The sequence below is a fragment of the Heptranchias perlo genome, chromosome 9, assembly GCF_035084215.1.
Source record: "Heptranchias perlo isolate sHepPer1 chromosome 9, sHepPer1.hap1, whole genome shotgun sequence".
Lineage (NCBI taxonomy): Eukaryota > Metazoa > Chordata > Chondrichthyes > Hexanchiformes > Hexanchidae > Heptranchias > Heptranchias perlo.
Genome location: NC_090333.1, coordinates 67,250,289 through 67,271,384, shown reverse-complemented (window position 1 = coordinate 67,271,384; position 21,096 = coordinate 67,250,289). Strand labels below are relative to the sequence as shown.

Below are 21,096 nucleotides of genomic sequence, written 5' to 3'. Positions count from 1 at the left end.
TAAAAAAATCCCCTGGTGCAGAATTACATTGACAACCGGTTGCTGCTGGCTTGATAACTGTGGTGAGGAAATCAGCAAGGGTCCCGAGAGCTGTATCACCATTGTGGATTTTGAAATGCACTCAAACTAGTGACTAACCAGTTGCTTGTTGGTTCAGTTTCCAGAGTAATGTTAGTGATTTTTTTTTGTTATTCATACCTGTGCAAATGTGATGCACAACAGAGTTTATATGACTGTAGACTGGTGTACTTTGGAAAGTGTGGAGACTTTGGTGAAAGATTAAGACCCTGTTAACCCTGATATGGTTTCTGTAAAGATGACAGAGGGGCCATTATTTATTTTTCAGTAAGAATAGCATTAGAGCTGAATATCCAGGATATAAAACTTAAAATTAGTATTACTGAATCAATCTTTTTGTCCCTCAATTGCGAAAGAAACGGACATAAATTGCCATCTTTTGAAGTGCTACAATGTGGATCTACTATTTCAAACATGACTTTTAAAAAAGAAAGCATGTGGCTTATTTGAGCTGAAATTGAGTTAAGTGATTATACAAGTGGGGTGGATTTCTCTGACTGACTTTTTTCCAATGGCAGTTGGACTATTATGTAAGATATGAGTATACATTGGTTAGAGATTAATCTTGAGCAGCGAGAGACCAATAGAGTGTGGAGTTTAACCGTAATGGGAATTCATCTATGAAGTGCAGTTGGCTTGAAATTAAATGAGTGGTTAAATCGCTAAATTGTTGTGCTTAAATTTAAACTTTTAAGAGAAAATAGTTCCATTGAATATGGGAGGGGGAAGATAGCCAAAGCCAATGATGTGGGATACCTGTGTGATGTGGGAGGTCCTAGATGCTTCATGTATCTAGATGAGCACATGTGCAGGAAATGTTTTTGACTACTGGTGCTGGAGTTCAGAGGTTTCTGAGTTTGTGGGGCAGCTGGGGATATTCTGTCACAAAGGAGAGGCTGTACAACATGGGTTGTATATTCTAGGAGTTTTCTATTACAGAGGTAGAATTTAGAAGGATATAGCGAAAGGGGGGCAATCAGCCCATTGTTCCTGAGTTGGAACTCTAAAAGAGCTATTCTCTTAGTCTTGAGACAGCTCTTTCAGAGAACCAAATTTGACCAAATAGCCTCTTCCAGTATTGCAAAGTTCTATGATTTTACATATTATCTCAGACAACTAAATTAGTTATGTATTCTTGCCCCTCCAATTTAATAATACTTGGACGTTTTTGTGTTTTAAATTGTCTTGGAAGGACTATGTAAAGAAGGAAAAATTAAACTTAATATTTTGTATCTTCAGGTATCACATGGGTACTGGTGTACAGAACTGACAAATACAAACGACTAAAGGCAGAAGTAGAAAAACAGAGTAAGAAGTGTAAGTACTAAACTGGGAAATGCATTAAGGTGGTCTAGAAATCATCTGGATAGGATTGAAACATTTGTAAATATTGTCCGCAAGATCTATTTTCCTATAAATTTTTGTTCTAAACATTTTTTTTGTTAAGTTTCTTAAATTATGTATTCATCTGTTCCTGTGCCTCACGGCATATACAACTTGCTCTTGGACTTTTTCTGCTGAAACTCTTTGTGGATAATCACTGCTCTGTACCACCCATGATAGCATGGTTGAGGATTTTGAACCCAATGCTTATGGAATTGCTGATATGAGCAAGTAAATCCTACACTTGCATTTATGTAACCAGTGTTTATCTTCTGTAAGATGAAATGTGACTACTCCTTCCCAGTCCCCTTCCTCCACTCTTGTCACAGGTTTGTCATATTTCTGACATTTTACTGGTAGCAGCACTGCTTATGGCCTGCTGTGTGAAACTCAAGTGGCAAAAGTAACTTATGTTTCTGTGCAGTGAATAGTTCTGCAATTCATAGGGGGGGTAGAGTTTCCGCTAGTTTTGCGCCCAGATTCCAGCGCAGTCAGCTGAACCAGCGCAAAAGATCTGGGAATTTTAAAAGTAAGTGAGTTCCGTCCAAAACGACTTGCGTTCATGTTTCCTGCGATCTTTTACACTGGTTTAAGAGTCAATTTGCCCCAATCAGGCCCCACCCACAAAACCGGCCCCGCCCCCAGGTCGACATTGTGAGATTCTGCCAATTGTGCCGATTAGGGAAGGCTCTTCAAATTGCGCTCAATTTCTTAGGCGCACAGGCACTAGTAGGTATGTTTTAAAAGTTTTTTCATATCAAAAATGTTTTAATTTTCTAAGAAACTGCCTAGTGTACACCAAAGAAAGTAATAAATTGTTCCGTATTTTTTAAAGTAATTTTCAGTGATTTTAAATCCGGTTGCTCACAAGTGGAGGAGTGGACATTCTTATTAAAAATGCTTAATTTTGGTGATAAACCCATTTTCAGCGGTATTAATAAAATTGCACCAGGTCTATGTACTTCTCTTTAATACATCAAGGAATACTTTTTAATGGGGAAAAAAAGAAAGGATTATTTTCTATTGTCCAATTGCCCTGATTCATTGGAAGATTTACGTTTGTGATTATGCAAATGAATTTTATCGGAAACTTGAACTGCAACCTAACCAGCGCAATTTCGAGCGCATTTTGGGCGCAATTTCCCGATTACCCCAGTTACTTCTGGCTGAACATCTAGCACTCGTTAGCTACTTGAATCTGTAAAATTGTCAAGTGGAGGAGGCATCACTACTCTTACCTCAGCCAATGAGTTATTTAAAAAAATATTCTTGGGATGTGGACAATGCTGGCAAGCCCGCATTCATGGTTCATCCCCAGTTGCTCTGAGATGGTGGTGGTGGGTCTTCTTGAACTGATGCAGTCCTTATGCTGATTAAGCTCCCACAGTGGTGTTAGGTAGGGAATTCCAGGATGTTGATCCAGCCACGATGAAGGAGCGGTGATCTATTTCTAAGTCAGGAAGGCTTGTGACTTGGAGAGGAACTTGGAGTTAACGGTGTTCCCACAACATTGCTGCTCCAGTCCATGTTTTTGGTAATGGTCACAGGGTCAGGAGGTGTTGTTGAAGTAACCTTGGTGAGTCGCTGCAATGCATTCTGCAGATTATACATACTGCAACCACAGTGCGCTGGTGATGGAGGGGATGGATATTGTATCCACTGGCAGGGGCACTGATCAAGCTAACTGCTGTATCCTGGATGGTGTTGAAATTCTTGATTGGTGTTGCAGCTGCACCCATCCAGGCTATGACTTGAGCCTTGTAGGTGATGGAGAGGCTTTGAGGAGTGAGGAGGTTAGCCACTCGTCAGAGTTTTCAGTCTCTGCCCTGCTCTTGTAGGCACACTGTTGATATGGTGGGTCTAGTTCAGTTTCTGGTCAGTGGTGACCCCCAAGATGTTGGTGAGGGTGTTGATGATGGCGGTGCTGTTGAAAGTCATGCGGAGATAGCTAGGCTTTCTGTTTGAGATTATAATGCCCTGGCACTTACGTGATGTGAATATTACCTGCCACTTGCCAAACCAGCCTGGATATTATCCTGCTGTAGGCTGACATGGACTGCTTCATTATCAGAGGAGTTATGAATGGAACTGAACACAGAGGTATAGTTAGTGAACAACTTCACTCCTAACATTGTGACAGAGGGAAGGTCTGATCTTAACAGGGATGGATGGCTAAATAATTTAGTGGCCATTTGATTCATCTTTGACTAATTATGATTTCTCACTGTTCTCTTTTCCAACAGTAGAAAAAAAGAAAGAGGCCATTACAGAATCTGCAGGGAGGCAACAAAAGAAAAAAATAGGTAATGATCAGCAGAGTATATCATGGTGTAATTATTCGCTTCAAGAGCATTTTTCTGTAATATGTGCAAGTAGTGCCTTTCACATGAAACCAAGAAGGAGCAGACCACTCATCAGCTGGGTTTTAATATCTCAACAAACTTACCATTTAGCTGTTTATAAGACAGATATTCAAGTTGTAGCGTCACATGAGCATTGCAGTTTGAAATGGGGGGAGTAACAAATACTTGAGCCTTGCTCATTTTGGTCTGGCTTTTATCTGCCAGATTTGGCCTCCTTCACCTCCCCCATTCTTTCCTTCTTCCTCCTGTAACAATGCAGAAATTTGGCACTGTCACAGTTTTGTGCTTTGTAAAGGACTCGGTCAAAATTAATGCTTTACTACATCCCAAAATGGTGGCTATGGCTTTAGTGTGTGTGAGAATGGGCAGTTTTGTTTTCTGAAGAATTAGTTGAGATAAAGACTTTCTTTGATCCAAGGTGATCGGAGCAGTGAGTTTTAAAATGCTAATTTTTGTATTATGCAGAACTAGCATCATAGCAGTTTCCCAAATGGAGTTGCTTTTGAAGTATGGACCTGTTGCTCAAAGTGTAGCTTATTGTTTGATTTTCTGGGATTAATGTTTCAACTCATTGCTCCACTGTCTTGTCAGTTGTGAGTGGTCTACAATCTCATTGAAGCTGGCTGCTAAAGACAATACCTCCAAAGAAGAACAAAGGAAAATATGAAATGAAAACAAAAGTTCTGCAGTAGGCAGAGTCCCTGAGAGTCTTGACTGCAATTCAGTAGAAGGGAGTTATTATCAAAGCATTGTGTGGGAATTGAAGAAATAATTGGGGGGAAAAAAAGATAATGAAGCATTGGAGAAAGTGCCGCAAGATTTACAAGATAAACAATGTTACCAGAATTGAGAAGATGCAACTATCAGGAGATAGCATTGATGTATTTAAGGGACGGCTTAATGCATACATGAAAGAGAATGGAATAGAGTGATATGGGGGCAAGGTGGGAATTAATAAGAGTGGGAGGAGGCTCTTGTATAGTGTGTTTCTGTGCTGTAGATTTAATGTAATGCTTAATTGGAAGAGTATTTTGCTTGACTGCTTATCTTGCCGAAAGAAAGTCAGAAGCTTGATAAAAGGGTAAATTAGCAGAATATGGACTGTTTCTGGATTGCTTGTGCAAGTATTGTGCTGTATAGTATTTGCTTAATATCTCTGTTTCAGTAAATTGCTTAACTGTAAATAAGTTTGATTGGTACTTTTAGGCTGTACCAATCCCCAGTAAAACCTTTATTTTTTCCCATCTCAGTCAGTGCCCTTGGCATGTCCTCCATCTTTGTTCCCTCAAGTCAAAGCGATGCAGATTTGAGCATACCTGGTGCACATCTGGTTTAACTGTCTATCACCAGATCTGGCTGCACCACAGCAAGCACTATCGGGCCTCACTCTCCTCTGCCAAAACCGCCCACTACTTCAGAATCATCCCAGAGAGCAAAGATAACCCCTGGCTGCTTTTCTGCACTAGCAACCATATCCTTAAACCCCTCACCTTCAATATGCTGTGTGAGGAGCTCATGGACTTCTCTGTCACTAAGATTAAGACCATCCATTCAGCTGCCTTTGCTGTTTTGCTGACTCTAACTTCTTGTGCATTCTCTTCCCCGCCATCCACCTTCACCCCACCATTGACAGCCATACCTTCAGCAGTCTAGGCATCATGCTCTGGAATTATCTCCTGAAACTCCTCCATTTCTGCATCTCCCTCTCCTCCTTTAAGACCCTCCTTAAAACCCACCTCTTTGATCAAGCTTTTGGTCACCCATCCTAATATCTCCTCCTTTAGCTTTGTAAAGCCCCCTGAGATGTTTTTCTGCATTAAAGGTGCTATGTAAATGCAAGTTGTATTTGAGTGTGGTATTTTCTGCGACCTATTGGGATTCCTACTTAAGATCCAGTGTGTAGTATTACTGCTAAATAGGATGATTGTTACCCTGGGCTACCCATAATATGACTTGGACTACTTGATCACAAGGGGCACAGCTTGGAGTCAGATACAATGTTTGAAGAAAAATTGTGTTTTTAAAAAGCTTCAACCCTAGTACTTTTCCCTTTTCCTCCCAGTCTCTCGTTTAAGACAAATGTCTTCTGCTATAGTTTCCTGTGACTAAATATATAGGCAGAGGCCAGAAAAAGGCTTTGTTCGTGATCTTATTTGAAAGTGCTTATTCATGTTTTGCAATATACCAAATGTTGTGCATTTTCACTGCTAAATTTATGATGTGCTATTCCAGGCTCTTCTATCAATTCTTATGTTAATGCCACCCATGGTTTGTTAATCATACCCTACATCACAACAAACTAGGGAATATTTTGTTTTTCTCTGTGCACTGCTCATAATTGATTCTGTTGTACTAGACCAATTAAGTTTTTAAAAAAAAAATTGGGGAGAGGAAGAATGTGACTTATTTTAGTGGAACTCAGCTGCTGACAAGTTATCGTATAGGATCTTGAGGCTGCGTGGAGAATAGTCTCACAGTTTGACCTGGTGGCTTCGATGACACAACCGGGTTGAACTGCAGTATTCATTGACTAGGTTGGTTCCAGAGTCTCTCTTTTTTTGAGAGCCAATTTCAAGTCAAATGGGGGATTGACCTTTTTAAATTCATGTGGGTGCCAAGCAGAAAAGGAAGGGAAGATGAACTGTTTGGGCTTTATCCCTACACTTCTGCCTTGTGTTCCCAGCAAAAAGGCAGTTTCCATATACAGGCGAAATCTCTCATGAACCGAAACCTGCACATGTATACCTGCCATGCTGGAACAAAGTGTGCCCAGGATTAACAGCTACTCTTTTATTGTAATGTCGGCAACCAGAGACCCTGTGACTACTCTTCACATCCTCCTGCCTTTCCAAAGGCAATGAACCTCATACTGTCAGACCAGTATTTATAGGCTAAAATTAATACACCTTTCCAAATAGAATAATACATTGAAGAAGTAAGACATTTAAAGGTACTACAAGTATAATATTTACAACAAAATGGAATCTACCTGCAAGGGGTTAAAATAACAAGTTCTTGGTAAGTGACGCGACTCTTGGATGAAAGTCTTTTATAGACCTGCAAGGTCCAAAGTTGTATGTGGATGATGCAAATGATCATTACAGAACCTAGAATGATTTACAAGCATGTGTTTGCAAACAGTCTGTTTATCCAGGAGCTGTTGATGTTTTGAGCAAGTAAAATACTGAAGTCAAAGCTGACTAATTTGCAGATTAAACAACCTGACTTGTTCCCTTGTTCAATTTGTCTCCACACCTCCACTTTGAAATTGAGAAAGAGAAGATGGATTTCATTTTAACTGTAGTTATTTAACAACTGTCATATAAAATACAGATAGCTCACTGTTGACTTATAATTATTGTTATTATAATAGGATATTTTCCAGTGATTAGCTGTCTAGCCTGTAATCTTGAAAAACAACTGACTTAGAGAGCACAGAATTGCATCAGCCATTAAGGGTTGCATTTATTTAAAAATTTTTAATGTTACCAATTTTGCTGTCCCTACTAATTGGGGCGTACAATTTTAACATACTGCTGATAAGGCTGTAATAAATATATGCTTGTAAGTTACTGCTGCACTAATGACCCTTTTGGTAGATGCCCTCTTTCAGTAACTTGTACTCAACATGCAGCATATCACTTGACTCCTATCACATTGTAGCAAGTAGTGTTTTTGATAACATTTGCGTGTTGCATGGTTAGTTTCTTCTCAAATGGATGTCTTAAACATTGAAAACTGACACCATATCTTGCCCAGTTGTATATTTGTATATGTGTGCAGTGTTTTGCTGTGGAATAGCACTATTTTTGAAATCTCCACAGCCAATTTGGCTTCCCTCCTTGCAGATGTGGATTTGTGAAGGTGAGTATTAGAAACCAGGATACAGAGTGATTGAATTTGGGGAGGGGCAAAAAAAACATTTGCACCATTATAAGGGGTAAACTTGACTTTATGAACATTATTTTCAGAGAGACAAGAGGAAAAACTGAAAAATAATAATCGGGACCTCTCGATGGTAAGCAAAACTTGTTTTCACGGTACGTTTTGAGAATCCTGATTCAACAAAAATGCTACAGTTTCCGTTAGGGAAAAATCATTCAGCGGAACTCCGATAGTTGTACATTTTACTTGGTTACTTCCACATTACAAATATTTACAAATATAGTATGAGTCATTGAGGGAAATGAAAGTCAGCGGAGTTGTATTTTCTGGCGTTATTCTTCAGACAGTAGTAAAATTGCAGTTTAAATATTTTAAAATGCAGCATCCTCCGTATAAAAGCATATTACTATTTCAGGCATAGTGTGTCTAGAAAAGTTCCCATTCACTCTTGTACTCCATTCTCTGTCCAACATGGAACCTATCTCCAAATATGAGCAATATATAGTTGTTCCTTAGAAATTATTTGTTTGCTAATAATTTTCATACTCCTTGTGTAGGTGCGAATGAAGTCTATGTTTGCTATTGGATTCTGCTTCACTGCTTTGATGGGCATGTTTAATTCCATGTGAGTACACCTAATTCAATATCCTGCTTTCATGAGTTTTTATCATTTGTAATTATGTACAGGATTTTTCTTCAAATCTGTGTATGAATACTGAAACTTGGATTCTTGGGAGGCAACCCAAATAAGTGACTGAGTATTTTCCATAACTGCAGCCTAGGTATTGCAGAACGTTACAATAGAACTCAATTTTCATTTTAATCTTTTATCAGTATTAATACTTTCTTTGCAAAGTTGACTTCTGTAGTCTGTGCAGCAAGATATCAATCATATACTTTTAGCATTAATTCTATAAATTGGATGAGAGTATAAGATATGATATTTACAAAGGTGTTTGCAGATAAGGGAGGCCATTTAGTCCAATTAACTCATTCCTCCATTAAAAAACTTGAATTAAATAGATTAATGGTACTTTTGCCTTTTTTGTTATGTTGTTGCTGCTGACTTCCGCGCTATTAGCTGTATGAGACAGTACTGCTATCTCTGGAGGTAACAAGAGGTTCCATGGTACCTTCAGAGTAGCCAACGTCTGCTGCCATTTTCTTTTTCCTGAATGTTCAGCCTGCTGGTAAAGCCCAGTGATGCAGTTTCCCAACTACAGGTCTGCATGGACCGTCCCCAGCCACATGGCCAGGTCAAGCAATCAGAATAGAAGTTGCAAATATGTAACTTTCAAACACTGCAATGGTAATTTTTCAAATGACTTCCAAACAGCTACTTGAAGTGGTTCAGTAATATAAATACAGTATAATTGATGTATAGAAACAGCTCAGTCTCTGCTGTTTAGTCACATCTCAGCGACATGTTTGCAGCTAGTCGTTTGCATTGCATCTCACAGGAGATTGTATAAATGGAAGGAGGGAGGTTTGGGTTTGATGGTGTACGTAGGTTACACCATGTCAGGCTTGATGAACCAGCTGGTCTTTTCCTGCCCTTTTTTCGTATGTTCGCATACCTTGTATCCTGGTGGCTCCAGCCTTTTTTCTCTTTCAAGAAATAAGAAAAAATATGCTTGGGAATTAATCCTTAGAATCCTGGATTTGACTTTGTATCAAACATATTGTAGCTTAATACCAAAAATCCCTTCTATGCCAATCAGTCAAATATCCTGGCCACTATACTATGCTAATTAATGCATATGGCAGATGTTACTTTCATTCTCTGCTCTTTGTTTCCCCAACCCACAAAATGTACATCTTAAGATCTGGTGACTGGCAAACCTGGGGTTGGTTGTACTAATATTTGGGGCATGGAGCTGCTGATGAAACTACTAGTTAGATACTTGCATTTATCAATAGATCTCTATAAAATTTTATATGACCTCTTGTATGATTTAATTCTGCAATAAATGAATTGGGGAAATTTGGGGAATAAAGTTCTGATCCATATGAAATGGTTGTTGCATTTGATCACACAGGTGCTGCAGAACCCTTGTGTCAACAGTGTTATGGAAAATATCTGTTGCGCCAGGTGTCTTTGAACCGTAACTTTTATTGATCTATATACGGAGCAGCTGTGTGATTTCTGTTGCAAAGCAAGTATTTTGCAATTGGGAAATGACTCAAGAAATACTGGTTATAGAAGTGGAAATTAGTTGGTGAGAAAATTGTATCAAAACATCCGGTCAAATCCTCTGACACCTTGAACATGCCAGACTAGGAGTAGGCCATTCAGCTCCTTGAACATAAGAACACAAGAAATAGGAGCATGAGTAGGCCTTTCAGCCCCTTGAACATAAGAACACAAGAAATAGGAGCAGGAGTAGGCCATTCAGCCCCTTGAACATAAGAACACAAGAAATAGGAGCAGGAGTAGGCCATTCAGCCCCTTGAACATAAGAACACAAGAAATAGGAGCAGGAGTAGGCCATTCAGCCCCTTGAACATAAGAACACAAGAAATAGGAGCAGGAGTAGGCCATTCAGCCCCTTGAACATAAGAACACAAGAAATAGGAGCAGGAGTAGGCCATTCAGCCCCTTGAACATAAGAACACAAGAAATAGAAATAGGAGCAGGAGTAGGCCATACAGCCCCTTGAACCTGCTCCGCCATTCAATCAGATCGTGTCTGATCTTCAACCTCAACTCCGTTTTCCTGCCCGATCCCCATATCCTTTGATTCCCTTAGAGTCCAAAAATTTATCTATCTCAGCCCTGAATATACTCAATGACTCAGCATCCACAGCCCTTTGGGGAAGAGAATTCCAAAGATTCACAACCCTCTGAGTGAAGAAATGCCTCCTCAACTCAGTCTTAATTGGCTCACCCCTTTCCCTGTGACTATGCCCTCTAATTCTAGACTCTCCAGCCAGGGGAAACAACCTCTCAGCCTCTACCTCGTCAAGCCCTCTCAGAATCTTATGTTTCAATGAGATCACCTCTAATTCATCTAAACTCCCGACAGTATAGGCCCGTTCTACTCAACCTCTCGTCATAGGACAACCATCTCAACCCAGGAATTAATCTAGTGAACCTTTGTTGCACCACCTCCTAAGGCAAGTATATTCTTCCTTAGATAAGGAGACCAAAACGCAGTACTCCAGGTGAGTTCTCTCCAAAGCCCTGTAAACATGGACAAAAGAGCTGAATTCCAGAGGTGAGGTGAGAGTGACTGCCCTTGACATCAAGGCAGCATTTGACCGAGTGTGGCACCAAGGAGCCGTAGTAAAATTGAAGTCAATGGGAATCGGGGAAAACTCTCCAGTGGCTGGAGTCATACCTAGCACAAAGGAAGATGGCAGTGGTTGTTGGAGGCCAATCGTCTCAGCCCTAGGACATTGCTGCAGGAGTTCCTCAGGGCAGTGTCCGAGGCCCAACCTCGTCAGCTGCTTCATCAGTGACCTTCCCTCCATCCTAAGGTCAGAAATGGGGATGTTCGCTGATGATTGCACAGTATTCAGTTCCATTCGCAACCCCTCAGATAATGAAGCAGTCCGTGCCCGCATGCAGCAAGACCTGGACAACATCCAGGCTTGGGCTGATAAGTGGCAAGTAGCATTCGCGCCAGACAAGTGCCAGGCAATGACCATCTCCAACAAGAGAGAGTCTAACCACCTCCCCTTGACATTCAACGGCAATACCATCGCCAAATCCCCCACCATCAACATCCTGGGCGTCACCATTGACCAGAAATTTAACTGGACCAGCCACATAAATACTGTGGCTACAACAGCAGGTCAGAGGCTGGGTATTCTGCTGCAAGTGGCTCACCTCCTGACTCCCCAAAGCCTTTCCACCGTCCACAAGGCATAAGTGGAATACTCTCCACTTGCCTGGATGAGTGCAGCTCCAACAACACTCAAGAAGCTCGACACCATCCAGGACAAAGCAGCCCGCTTGATTGGCACCCCATCCATACCCTAAACATTCACTCCCTTCACCACCGGCGCACTGTGGCTGCAGTGTGTACCATCCACAGGATGCACTGCAGCAACTCGCCAAGGCTTCTTCGACAGCACCTCCCAAACCCACGACCTCTACCACCTAAAAGGACAAGGACAAGGGCAGCAGGCACATGGCAACAGCACCACCTGCACGTTCCCCTCCAAGTCACACACCATCCCGACTTGGAAATACATCGCCGTTCCTTCATCGTCGCTGGGTCAAAATCCTGGAACTCCCTTCCTAACACCACTGTAGGAGAACATTCACCACACGGACTGCAGCGGTTCAAGAAGGCGGCTCACCACCTTCTCAAGGGCAATTAGGGATGGGCAATAAATGCTGGCCTCGCCAGCAATGCCCACATTCCATGAACGAATACATTTAAAAAAAAAACTAAAACCGTGTTCACTTTGCCTAATCATATAATGATTTTCTAAGTGCCCTATTACCACTTCCTTAATAATGGATTCCAGCATTTTCCCAACGACTGATGTCAGGCTAATTAGCCTGTAGTTCCCTGTTTTTTTCTCTCCCTCCTTTCTTGAATAGTGGGATTACACTTGAGCCTGTTCCACCATTAAATGAGATCATGGTTGATCTGTATCCTAACTCCATCCGCCCACTTTGGCTCCATATCCTTTAATACCCTTGGCTAGCAAAAATCTATCAATCTCTGATTTAAAGTTATTAATTGAGATACCATCTACTGTTTTTTTTTGTGGGTGGGAGTTCCACACTTCCACCACCCTTTGTGCGAAGAAGTGTTTCCTAACTTCTCTCTTGAATGGCCTGGCTCTGATTTTAAGATTATGTCTCCTTGTCCTAGACTCCCCCGCCAGTGGAAAAAGTTTCTCGCTATCTACCCTATCAGTTCCTTTTAAAATCCTAAAACCTCAATCAAATCAGCCCGTAACCTTTTATATTCCAGGGACTAGTTTATGAAATCTCTCCTCATAATTTAACCCTTGGAGCCCTGATAACATTCTGGTGAATCTGCGCTGCACTCCTTCCAAGGCCAATATATCCTTTCTAAGGTGCAATGCCCAGAACTGTACACAGTACTCCAGATGTGGTCTAACCAGGGCTTTGTATAGCTGTAGCAAAAATTCCCTTTATTTTCTAGCCCTCCAGTTATAAAGGCTAACATTCCATTAGCCTTTTTGATTATTTTTTGTACCTGACTACTATATTTTAGTGATTTGTGCACATGGACCCCTAAACCTCTTTGGACCTCCACTGTTCCTAGCTTTTCACCATTTAAAAATGGATGACCTCACACTTACCTGCATTGAAATCCATGTGCCACAGTTTTGCCCACTCCGTTAATCTATCAATGTCTCTTTGTAATTTTATGCTCCCATCTACACTACTTACTGTGCCACCAAACATGGCTCTCTATTGAACAAGCAGCCTTTGAGGGGGATTGTTTGGTAATTGTTGTGCGCCTTTTGAGTTCAATCGAATCTAGTGACCTAAACCTAGAACACACAGTGGTGTTAATTCCAATTGATATTAGCTTACTTTTCATGATCAAAGAATGTGGGAACATGGTACAGTGAGTTACGTGCTCTTCTTTTCCACATTTAGAATCATACAGCACAGAAGGAGGCCATTTGACTTATCGTGCCTGTGCCAGCTCTTTGAAAGAGCTATCCAATTAGTTCCACTCCCCTGCCCTTTCCCCATAGCCCTGAATTTTTTTCTTTTCAAGTCCCTTTTGAAAGTTACTACTGAATTGACTTCCACCATCCTTTCAGGCAGTGCATTTTAGATCATAACAACTTGCTGCATAAAAAAATATTTCTCCTCATCTCCTCCCTGGTTCTTTTGCCAATTATCTTAAATCCATGTCCTCTTTAAAACATATGCAATGCATACCGGCTGCAAACCTAATCCTAACATTCTGTGCACAGGTAGACCAGATGAGACTGTTTGGCTACAGTTCATGCATGAAATACTGGTGATATGACATTAGCAACAAGTGGATTCATGCCACATAAAACACCCACTGATTTCTTCTGCAGCCAATGTTTTATGAGATCATGAACACTCAATATGGATCAGCACTTTTACCAGAGCACCAAAGACCACTGGTAGTTGTGAAGACCCAGTTTTAAAAAAAAGTATTGTCAGCTGCCGGCCTTCGCAAATCTGTTAGGTAAATTTTCAGTTGCCGCTAGCTGCATGAGACCTGCACAGTGGAAGCTGGTGGTATCCGATTAATATAAAAGCAGCTTAAGTTTCAAATTGACACATGCAGATTTTTAAAAAAAAATTCTTCTCTGTGTTTAGGTCCTCCTGCACAATGAACCATCCTTCTGTGGAGACTGAGCAGATTACCTGTTCCAAAATGCATGGCATTGTGGCTCTTGAGCTAGCTATGAGGAGGTGTGCAAGATTGGCCCACAGTGACTCTCCCTTAGATATTCTCTCTTTCTCATCTTCTGCTAGGTCAGAGATCAAATTGAGGATGCACACCATGGTATCTCGTGGTGGTAAAGTATGTTGAGACACGAAGGTGCTGTAGTACCAACTCCATTAATCTTATCTCGAGTCCATTAGAAGAAAAGGACATTTGGCCCATTGAAACTCATTCCTGTGCCGCAGGGGTGTCCACGCTTTTGAATTGTTGGCAAAACGTGCTCTTTGTGCCTTGGGAAGCTCAATCAACTCCATTCAATTGGTGCTTATCTTCATTTCTTGCTGCCATATCCTGGTTGAATTTTGTTGGTCTGGAGGTTTGAAAAGGGCAGCTCTGAGTGCTGTTGCCTCACTGGTATATAAATCCTAAATCAGAACATCAAGATTTATTGGTATCTGTAACTAGAGATATGTGCAAATTGTGTGGTTGTGAGGCTCCACAGTGTACACTTAAGTGGTTCACAAAAGACGGGGCTTGAATACTTCTGGTCTACTTTAACTGCAGCGTTTTTAGTAAGCCAGAAGTGGAAAACGGTAGATTTTAAAAAAAAATTCTGTCAGTCCCCATAGTCTTTAATAATAGCAGGTTAATGCAAATAAGCTAGTCTGCTATTGTTACGTATGCCTGTCCATACAAATGATCCACTAACATCCTGTTGGATGTGATTGAAAACTTCCTTTTTAAGCATTTTTAAAGTAGTTGTGATGTCTAATCATAAACAGTTTGAGCCCATATAGCACAAGGATAAAATCTTATATTTTCAAGAAAATAATTGAGTAGGAAAGCCATGTGGGAAATACTTGCAAAGCAGCAATGTGCCTATGTATGTAGAAGAAAGAGCCCATGATATATTTAAAGCCCACAGAAGATTTGGTTCCAATATATTTGAGATTAAATATTTAGAAAGTGTTGAAAGTTTGAGACTGGATTCCCATCGAATCTATTGGGTGTTTAAGAACATAAGAAATAGGAGCAGGACTAGGCCATCCGCCCCCTTGAGCCTGCTCTGTCATTCAACAAGATCATGGCTGATCTTCTACCTCAATACCATTTTCCTGCATTATCCCCATATCCCTTGATGCCTTTAATATCTAGAAACCCATCAATCTCTGTTTTGAATGTACTCAATGACTGAGCCTCCACAGCTCTCGGGTAGAGAATTCCAAAGATTCACCACCTTCTGAGTGAAGAAATTTCTCTTCATCTCAGTCCTAAATGGCCTACCCTTTATTCTGAGACTGTGCCCCCTGGTTCTAGACTCCCCAGCCAGGGGAAACATCCTCCTTGCATCTACCCTGTCGAGCCCTGTACGAATTTTGTATGTTTCAATGAGATCACCTCTCATTCTTCTAAACTCTAGAGAATACAGGCCTAGTCTACTCAATCTCTCCTCATACGTCAGTCTCGCCATCCCAGGAATCAGTCTGGTGAACCTTCATTGCACTCCCTCTATCCTTGGGTAAGGAGACCAAAATTGTACACGCTACTCCAGGTGCGGTCTCACCAAGGCCCTATATAATTGCAGTAAGACATCTTTACTCCTGTACTCACATCCTCTTGTAATAAAGGCCAACAAATACCATTTGCCTTCCTAATTGCTTGCTGCACCTGCTGTTAGCTTTCAGTGACTCATGTACAAGGACACCGAGGTCCCTTTGAACATCAACATTTTCCAATCTCTCACCGTTTAAAAAATACTCTGCATTTCTGTTTTTCCTCCCCAAGTGGATAACTTCAAATTTTTCCACATTATATTCCATCTGCCATGGTCTTGCCCACTCACTTAGCCTATCTATATCCCCTTGAAGCCTCTTTGCATCCTCCTCACAACTCACATTCCCACCTGGTTTTGTGTCATCAGCAAACTTGGAAATATTACATTTGGTCCCCTCATCCAAATCATTGATATAAATTGTGAATAGCTGGGGCCCAAGCACCGATCCCTGCGATACCCCAATAGTCACAGTCTGCCAACCTGAAAAAGAACTGTTTATTCCTATTCTGATTTCTGTCTGTTAACCAATTCTCAATCCATGCAAGTATATTACCCCCAATTTGATGTGCTCTAACTTTGTTCACCAACCTCCTGTGTGGGACCTTATCGAAAGCCTTCTGAAAATCCAAATACACCACATCCACTGGGTTCCCCCTTATCTATTCTACTAGTTACATCCTTGAAGAACTCAATAGGTTTGTCAAACATGGTTTCCCTTTCATAAATCCATGTTGACTCTGCCAAATCCTATTATTATTTTCTAAGTGTCCTGTTATCACATCCTTTATAATAGATTCTAGCATTTTCCCCACTACTGATGTTAGGCCAACAGGTCTGTAGTTCCCTGATTTCTCTCTCCCTCCTTTCTTAAATAGTGGGGTTACATTTGCTACCCTCCAATCTGCAGGAACCGTTCCAGAATCTATAGAATTTTGGAAGATGACAACCAAGCATCCTCTAACTCTATAGCCACCTCTTTCAAATCCCTGCAATGTAGATCATCAGGTCCTTGGGATTTATTGACTTTCAGTCCCATTAATTTCTCTAGTACTATTTTTTTTACTAATAATTTCTTTCAGTTCCTCATTCTCGCCAGACCCTTGGTTCTCTAGTATTTCTGGGAGGTTTTTGTGTCGTCTTCTGTGAAGACGGACACAAAGGAGGTGATTTTAAACCCCAAGAACGGGTGGGTTGGGGGCGGGTGGGAGTTGAAAATAGTTGTTTTTTGGGCCGCAACCGCAACCCGGCTTTATTTCCGGGTTTAACGTCGGCGCGTAAAAGTATAGGCTTCCCACTGGGAATGCAAAATCCGAAAATGTTGCGGTTGCCACCCAAAAAAACAACTATTTTCAACTCCCACCCGCCCCCAGCCCACCCATTCTTGGAGTTTAAAATCACCCCCAAAGTAGTTGTTTAATTTCTCTGCCATTTCCTTATTTCCCATTATAAATTCTCCGTCTCCGTCTGTAAGGGACCCACATTTACTTTCACCAGTCTTTTCCTTTTTACATTCCTATAGAAGCTTTTACAATCCTAGATACTTATCCTATCTTAATGTAAGGTATTCAGAATCCATCTTCATAGGCATAGTGTTATCTCTTCCTTAATTCAAAACGCCATTCCCTGCTGTTTTCAAAGTTAGTCTCTGCTGTACAGCAGAGGGCAATTTGATGTGCTGCACACCAGTGACCTTCACTCTTCCCTTCCCACCGTTTCTGCACCATCCTCCTTCCACCACTCCTGTATTCTGATTTTTATAATGGGCAGGGAATAAGAGCAGTTGGCAATAGTATAAGTAAAGAAAGAATCTGAAATTTATGGAGTGTTTTTCATGTCTTTAGGAAGTCACAAAGCACTTCACAACCGAAAAACTTGGTTAGTATCATCACTCATCTCTTGAGAGTGCTGATTCTTGCTGGAGTACGGTTTCATTAGTGTTGATTATTTTATCATGGGAGTCATCACAGCTGGGCTTGCTGTCCTTGCTCAACCAGACACATGCAATTTCCAGTAGTGATCACTGGATAGCCATCACTAGAAACCCCGAATTTTTTTTTCCCCTCCATTCTCTGAGCCCAGAGGCGTTAAGTTTCAACTGAGATCAATTAACTCGATATAAACTGGGATTAAGAAATGGGATTGTCCTGGTCTGTACAGCTCAGTTCCACGACAAGCAGTACCTTTACCAACAGCCATCAGGGGGGAGCTGGTTCAAAGCTAATCCTCTTTTATTCTGAGCCGTATGATGTTAACTTTGCAACATTGCTTTACTATGTAATGTTCTCTAAGACTATCACTATCTCTATCTCTAGATTTTTTTGGAGATCAATAGATGAATTATTTGTCTTTGTCAGGTAAAGCTCTGTGACTTTTTAATGATTTCACTCACAGAGCATTCCTATGGATTATTATCTCTAAATGACATTACATAGGGAAGCAATGGCCACTCACTTGTGGTGAAAAGCTGCAGTGTTACACAGATTCTCAGTAGTAAGTGCTTCAGGACAAGTGACTGAGGAATTGTTAATTATGACTGCCAGTCTTTGAATTTTATTTTATTGCCTGTTCCCAGTTTGATTTTATAACATATTCAATGACTATTCTTTGAACATTGTTGCAGTGTGTTCAATGGCGCTGTTTAAGAGCTAGAGCATAATTTTTTCCCACACATCAGTGGTTGAAATGCTACCACCATTCAAATAGTACAACTTTCAAACATTTTTTAAAAATACTTTTTGGAAAAAAAACTTTGGTGGAGAAGATACGGGAATTTGTTTTGCTCATCCACCTCCGTTCTCAGATTTTTGTTCAGTACCACTGGTATACTAGGTTTCTTTGTTTTTCGATGTCTTAATGTTTTTATAAAATCTTTTATTCACTTAGTATTCTGCTCTCGAGCAGCAAAATAATTCCCTTGTATCTTCTTAATCATGTGTTTTTATTCTCTAGCCACTTTGTTTTTGATGTAATTTCACTTGTTTTCATTTAATTAAGACCATAATAATGTAGATGATAGAGAATGAATAATAAGGAAACAATGTTCATCTCTGGGTTTAAAAGCTCACAAACCACTTGCTTTGGTCTCTTGGTCTAAGAGGTTATCTGAACTCCCTTAATTAAACAAGGCCCTCATTATTCGCTTCTTTTCCATTGTTTTGCTTTTAGAGTTATGTACGTAAAAATAAATATCCTGCTATGAGGTGCTTTTCAAAAACGGACAATTAAACTGACACAGTACAATAGGATCTTCTGATTTCCTGTTCACTCCATGTGTGGTAACTTTCACATTCCAACCATGAATTATATTGCACTATTTATTGTCTTGTGTAATTTGCAGTTATTTTCTCCTTCCAGATTTGATGGCCGAGTGGTAGCAAAGCTCCCATTTGTCCCTTTGTCGTACATCCAGGGACTATCCCATCGCAACCTTCTTGGAGAAGATTACACTGACTGTTCTTTCATTTTCTTGTACATTTTATGTACAATGTCTATTCGACAGGTAAGCATACCTCTCCACTTAATAAATTGAATACATTGTTGTATACAGGAGTGGAGTGGAAAGAGATGTGGATGTTAAACAGAATATTTATACACAGCACCAGACTGCCAGCACAGATGTGGCATGAAAATAAAACCAAACCTACTATTAATCTCTAAACGTACAACTTTATATGGGGCAAAGGCCAATATTTCTTTAGCTGACTCAAAGTTTGAGAACCCTTGCTGACAATAATTAACTTCTGCTTATAAAAATCTAAATGAAAAGGAAGTAGTAGCATACATTGTGATATGGATTGAAGTGCTTAGGTTGTCCAACTTCATTCATTTCAAATCAACACAAATTAAATTTTGTCACGCTAGTGCTCGGTACACTCCTGTGCAAACTGTTACATGCACGGTTTTGCATAAATGGTGGGCATATTGCAAGTTAACTAGTAAAATGTGTCTGTGAGTTTAGAATGTCTGTTTTAAACAAACTTAAAATGGGTTTAGAAGTTAAATGTCACTTCATGATATATCTCCCTGATTCACCTCTATCTCTCATACTTCAACAGTTTCACTCGAGTAGCTGGTGCTGGACTTTATACCTTAGTGAATTTTCTGTATTTTCAATTTCAAACTGAAAATAATTAACAACACTCTAGAGTGAAAGAGGCTTTTTTAAAGTTTGCTTTATATTAATTTTATTGAGTGAAATTGGTTTGTGTGTGCTTGGTTGTACGAATGACTTGGTTTGTTGAGTTGTATTTTTACTTTTTTTAAATCTTGAGGTCACAGGAGTGCTCTTTCCTCACCACCTTGGAAGGGAAGGAAGACGCATAAATCCTGCCAAGAGTTCCTTTGTATTTTGTGTGTTTAGGAAACTATTTTGTGTGGGTGGAGTTGTGATTGGTGTTCCTTGATGCAGAAATCTTTACTTCGCACTTTTTCTTGGATGCCAAAGTTTTCCACTTTTTGATATTCATTAGCTCAAATCAGCCTTTCTCAATGATTATATTAAGAAAAAGATTTTCCTTGTGTTGCAGCTCACACTGAATTTAGCAATTTTTTTCTTTACCAAAATACATTAATGTTCTTAACTTAATACCAGTTAATTTACAGACTTTTAGTTAGTAGAAACTTTTGTTACAGCCCTTAAGTACAGAATGTAAACAATTTAAAAAAAAATCTACATCCAACGGAATGTGTTAAAGTCAACAGTGCTGCAATCTTACTCAAGTGTTTTAATCTTTTTCTGTGCATTTATATTAAGTTTATGTTGTCTGTTTCTGATGAAAAGATGTTCCTGATGTCACTGCTCAAATTTGTTTGACCTTTTTAACTGGACTTACTTTCAAGCAATATTCTTGGCTTGTTCCTTTTCTTTCTGCTTCTCATAGAATATTCAGAAACTACTGGGTCTGGCTCCTTCCCGTGCAGCTACCAAGCAGGCTGGAGGATTCCTGGGACCTCCACCTCAAGCAAGCAAATTCTCATGATACAACTGCAGTGTAGTATTGAACACCAAATATCTGTCTGCTAAATGTGGTGGTATAATTTGTACTTTTCACAGCTAAAGAGGCAGTTTGAACTTCTTTTGTACCTAGCAATAAGTGAAATGCTTCTTGGATGGCAAGATATAGAAAGGATGGTGTGTAAAATTGTTGAAATATTTACGTGATATAAAACTGCCATTTTTGGGAAACAAAATCAGAAGTCAGGTAAACCAGTTGCTGCTTGAGGGTGGTTTGTTTGAATTGTTGTTCAGAAAATGGCAATATGCTGAAGACAGTGAAATATTAAAACAAGTTTTGAACTACAAGTGTTATTTCTTATGGTTAAATTGGATTTGGTTAAATGTACAACTTCAGCAAAACCATGTTTGGTCTGGAGCAATGTTCTTTGAAGTGTTGGCCCGTGAAATGGATGATTAAATTGTGTAATGCAGCTGATATCTGGAAAGAATAAAAGCTTTAAGCTTACAA

The 21,096-nt window shown here is 40.1% G+C and overlaps 1 protein-coding gene across 1 annotated transcript in view; it reads left to right on the top strand.

The window, feature by feature from the left end:
- The window catches only part of tmco1 (transmembrane and coiled-coil domains 1), a 26,475-nt gene extending 5,379 nt beyond the window's left edge, over positions 1 to 21,096 (top strand). The window contains exons 2-7 of the mRNA XM_067990685.1: positions 1,318 to 1,395; positions 3,705 to 3,764; positions 7,796 to 7,842; positions 8,267 to 8,334; positions 18,986 to 19,130; positions 20,512 to 21,096. Of these exons, the coding sequence (XP_067846786.1) occupies positions 1,318 to 1,395; positions 3,705 to 3,764; positions 7,796 to 7,842; positions 8,267 to 8,334; positions 18,986 to 19,130; positions 20,512 to 20,610 (497 nt within the window). The 3' untranslated portion in view covers positions 20,611 to 21,096. The remainder of the gene's footprint in view (positions 1 to 1,317; positions 1,396 to 3,704; positions 3,765 to 7,795; positions 7,843 to 8,266; positions 8,335 to 18,985; positions 19,131 to 20,511) is intronic.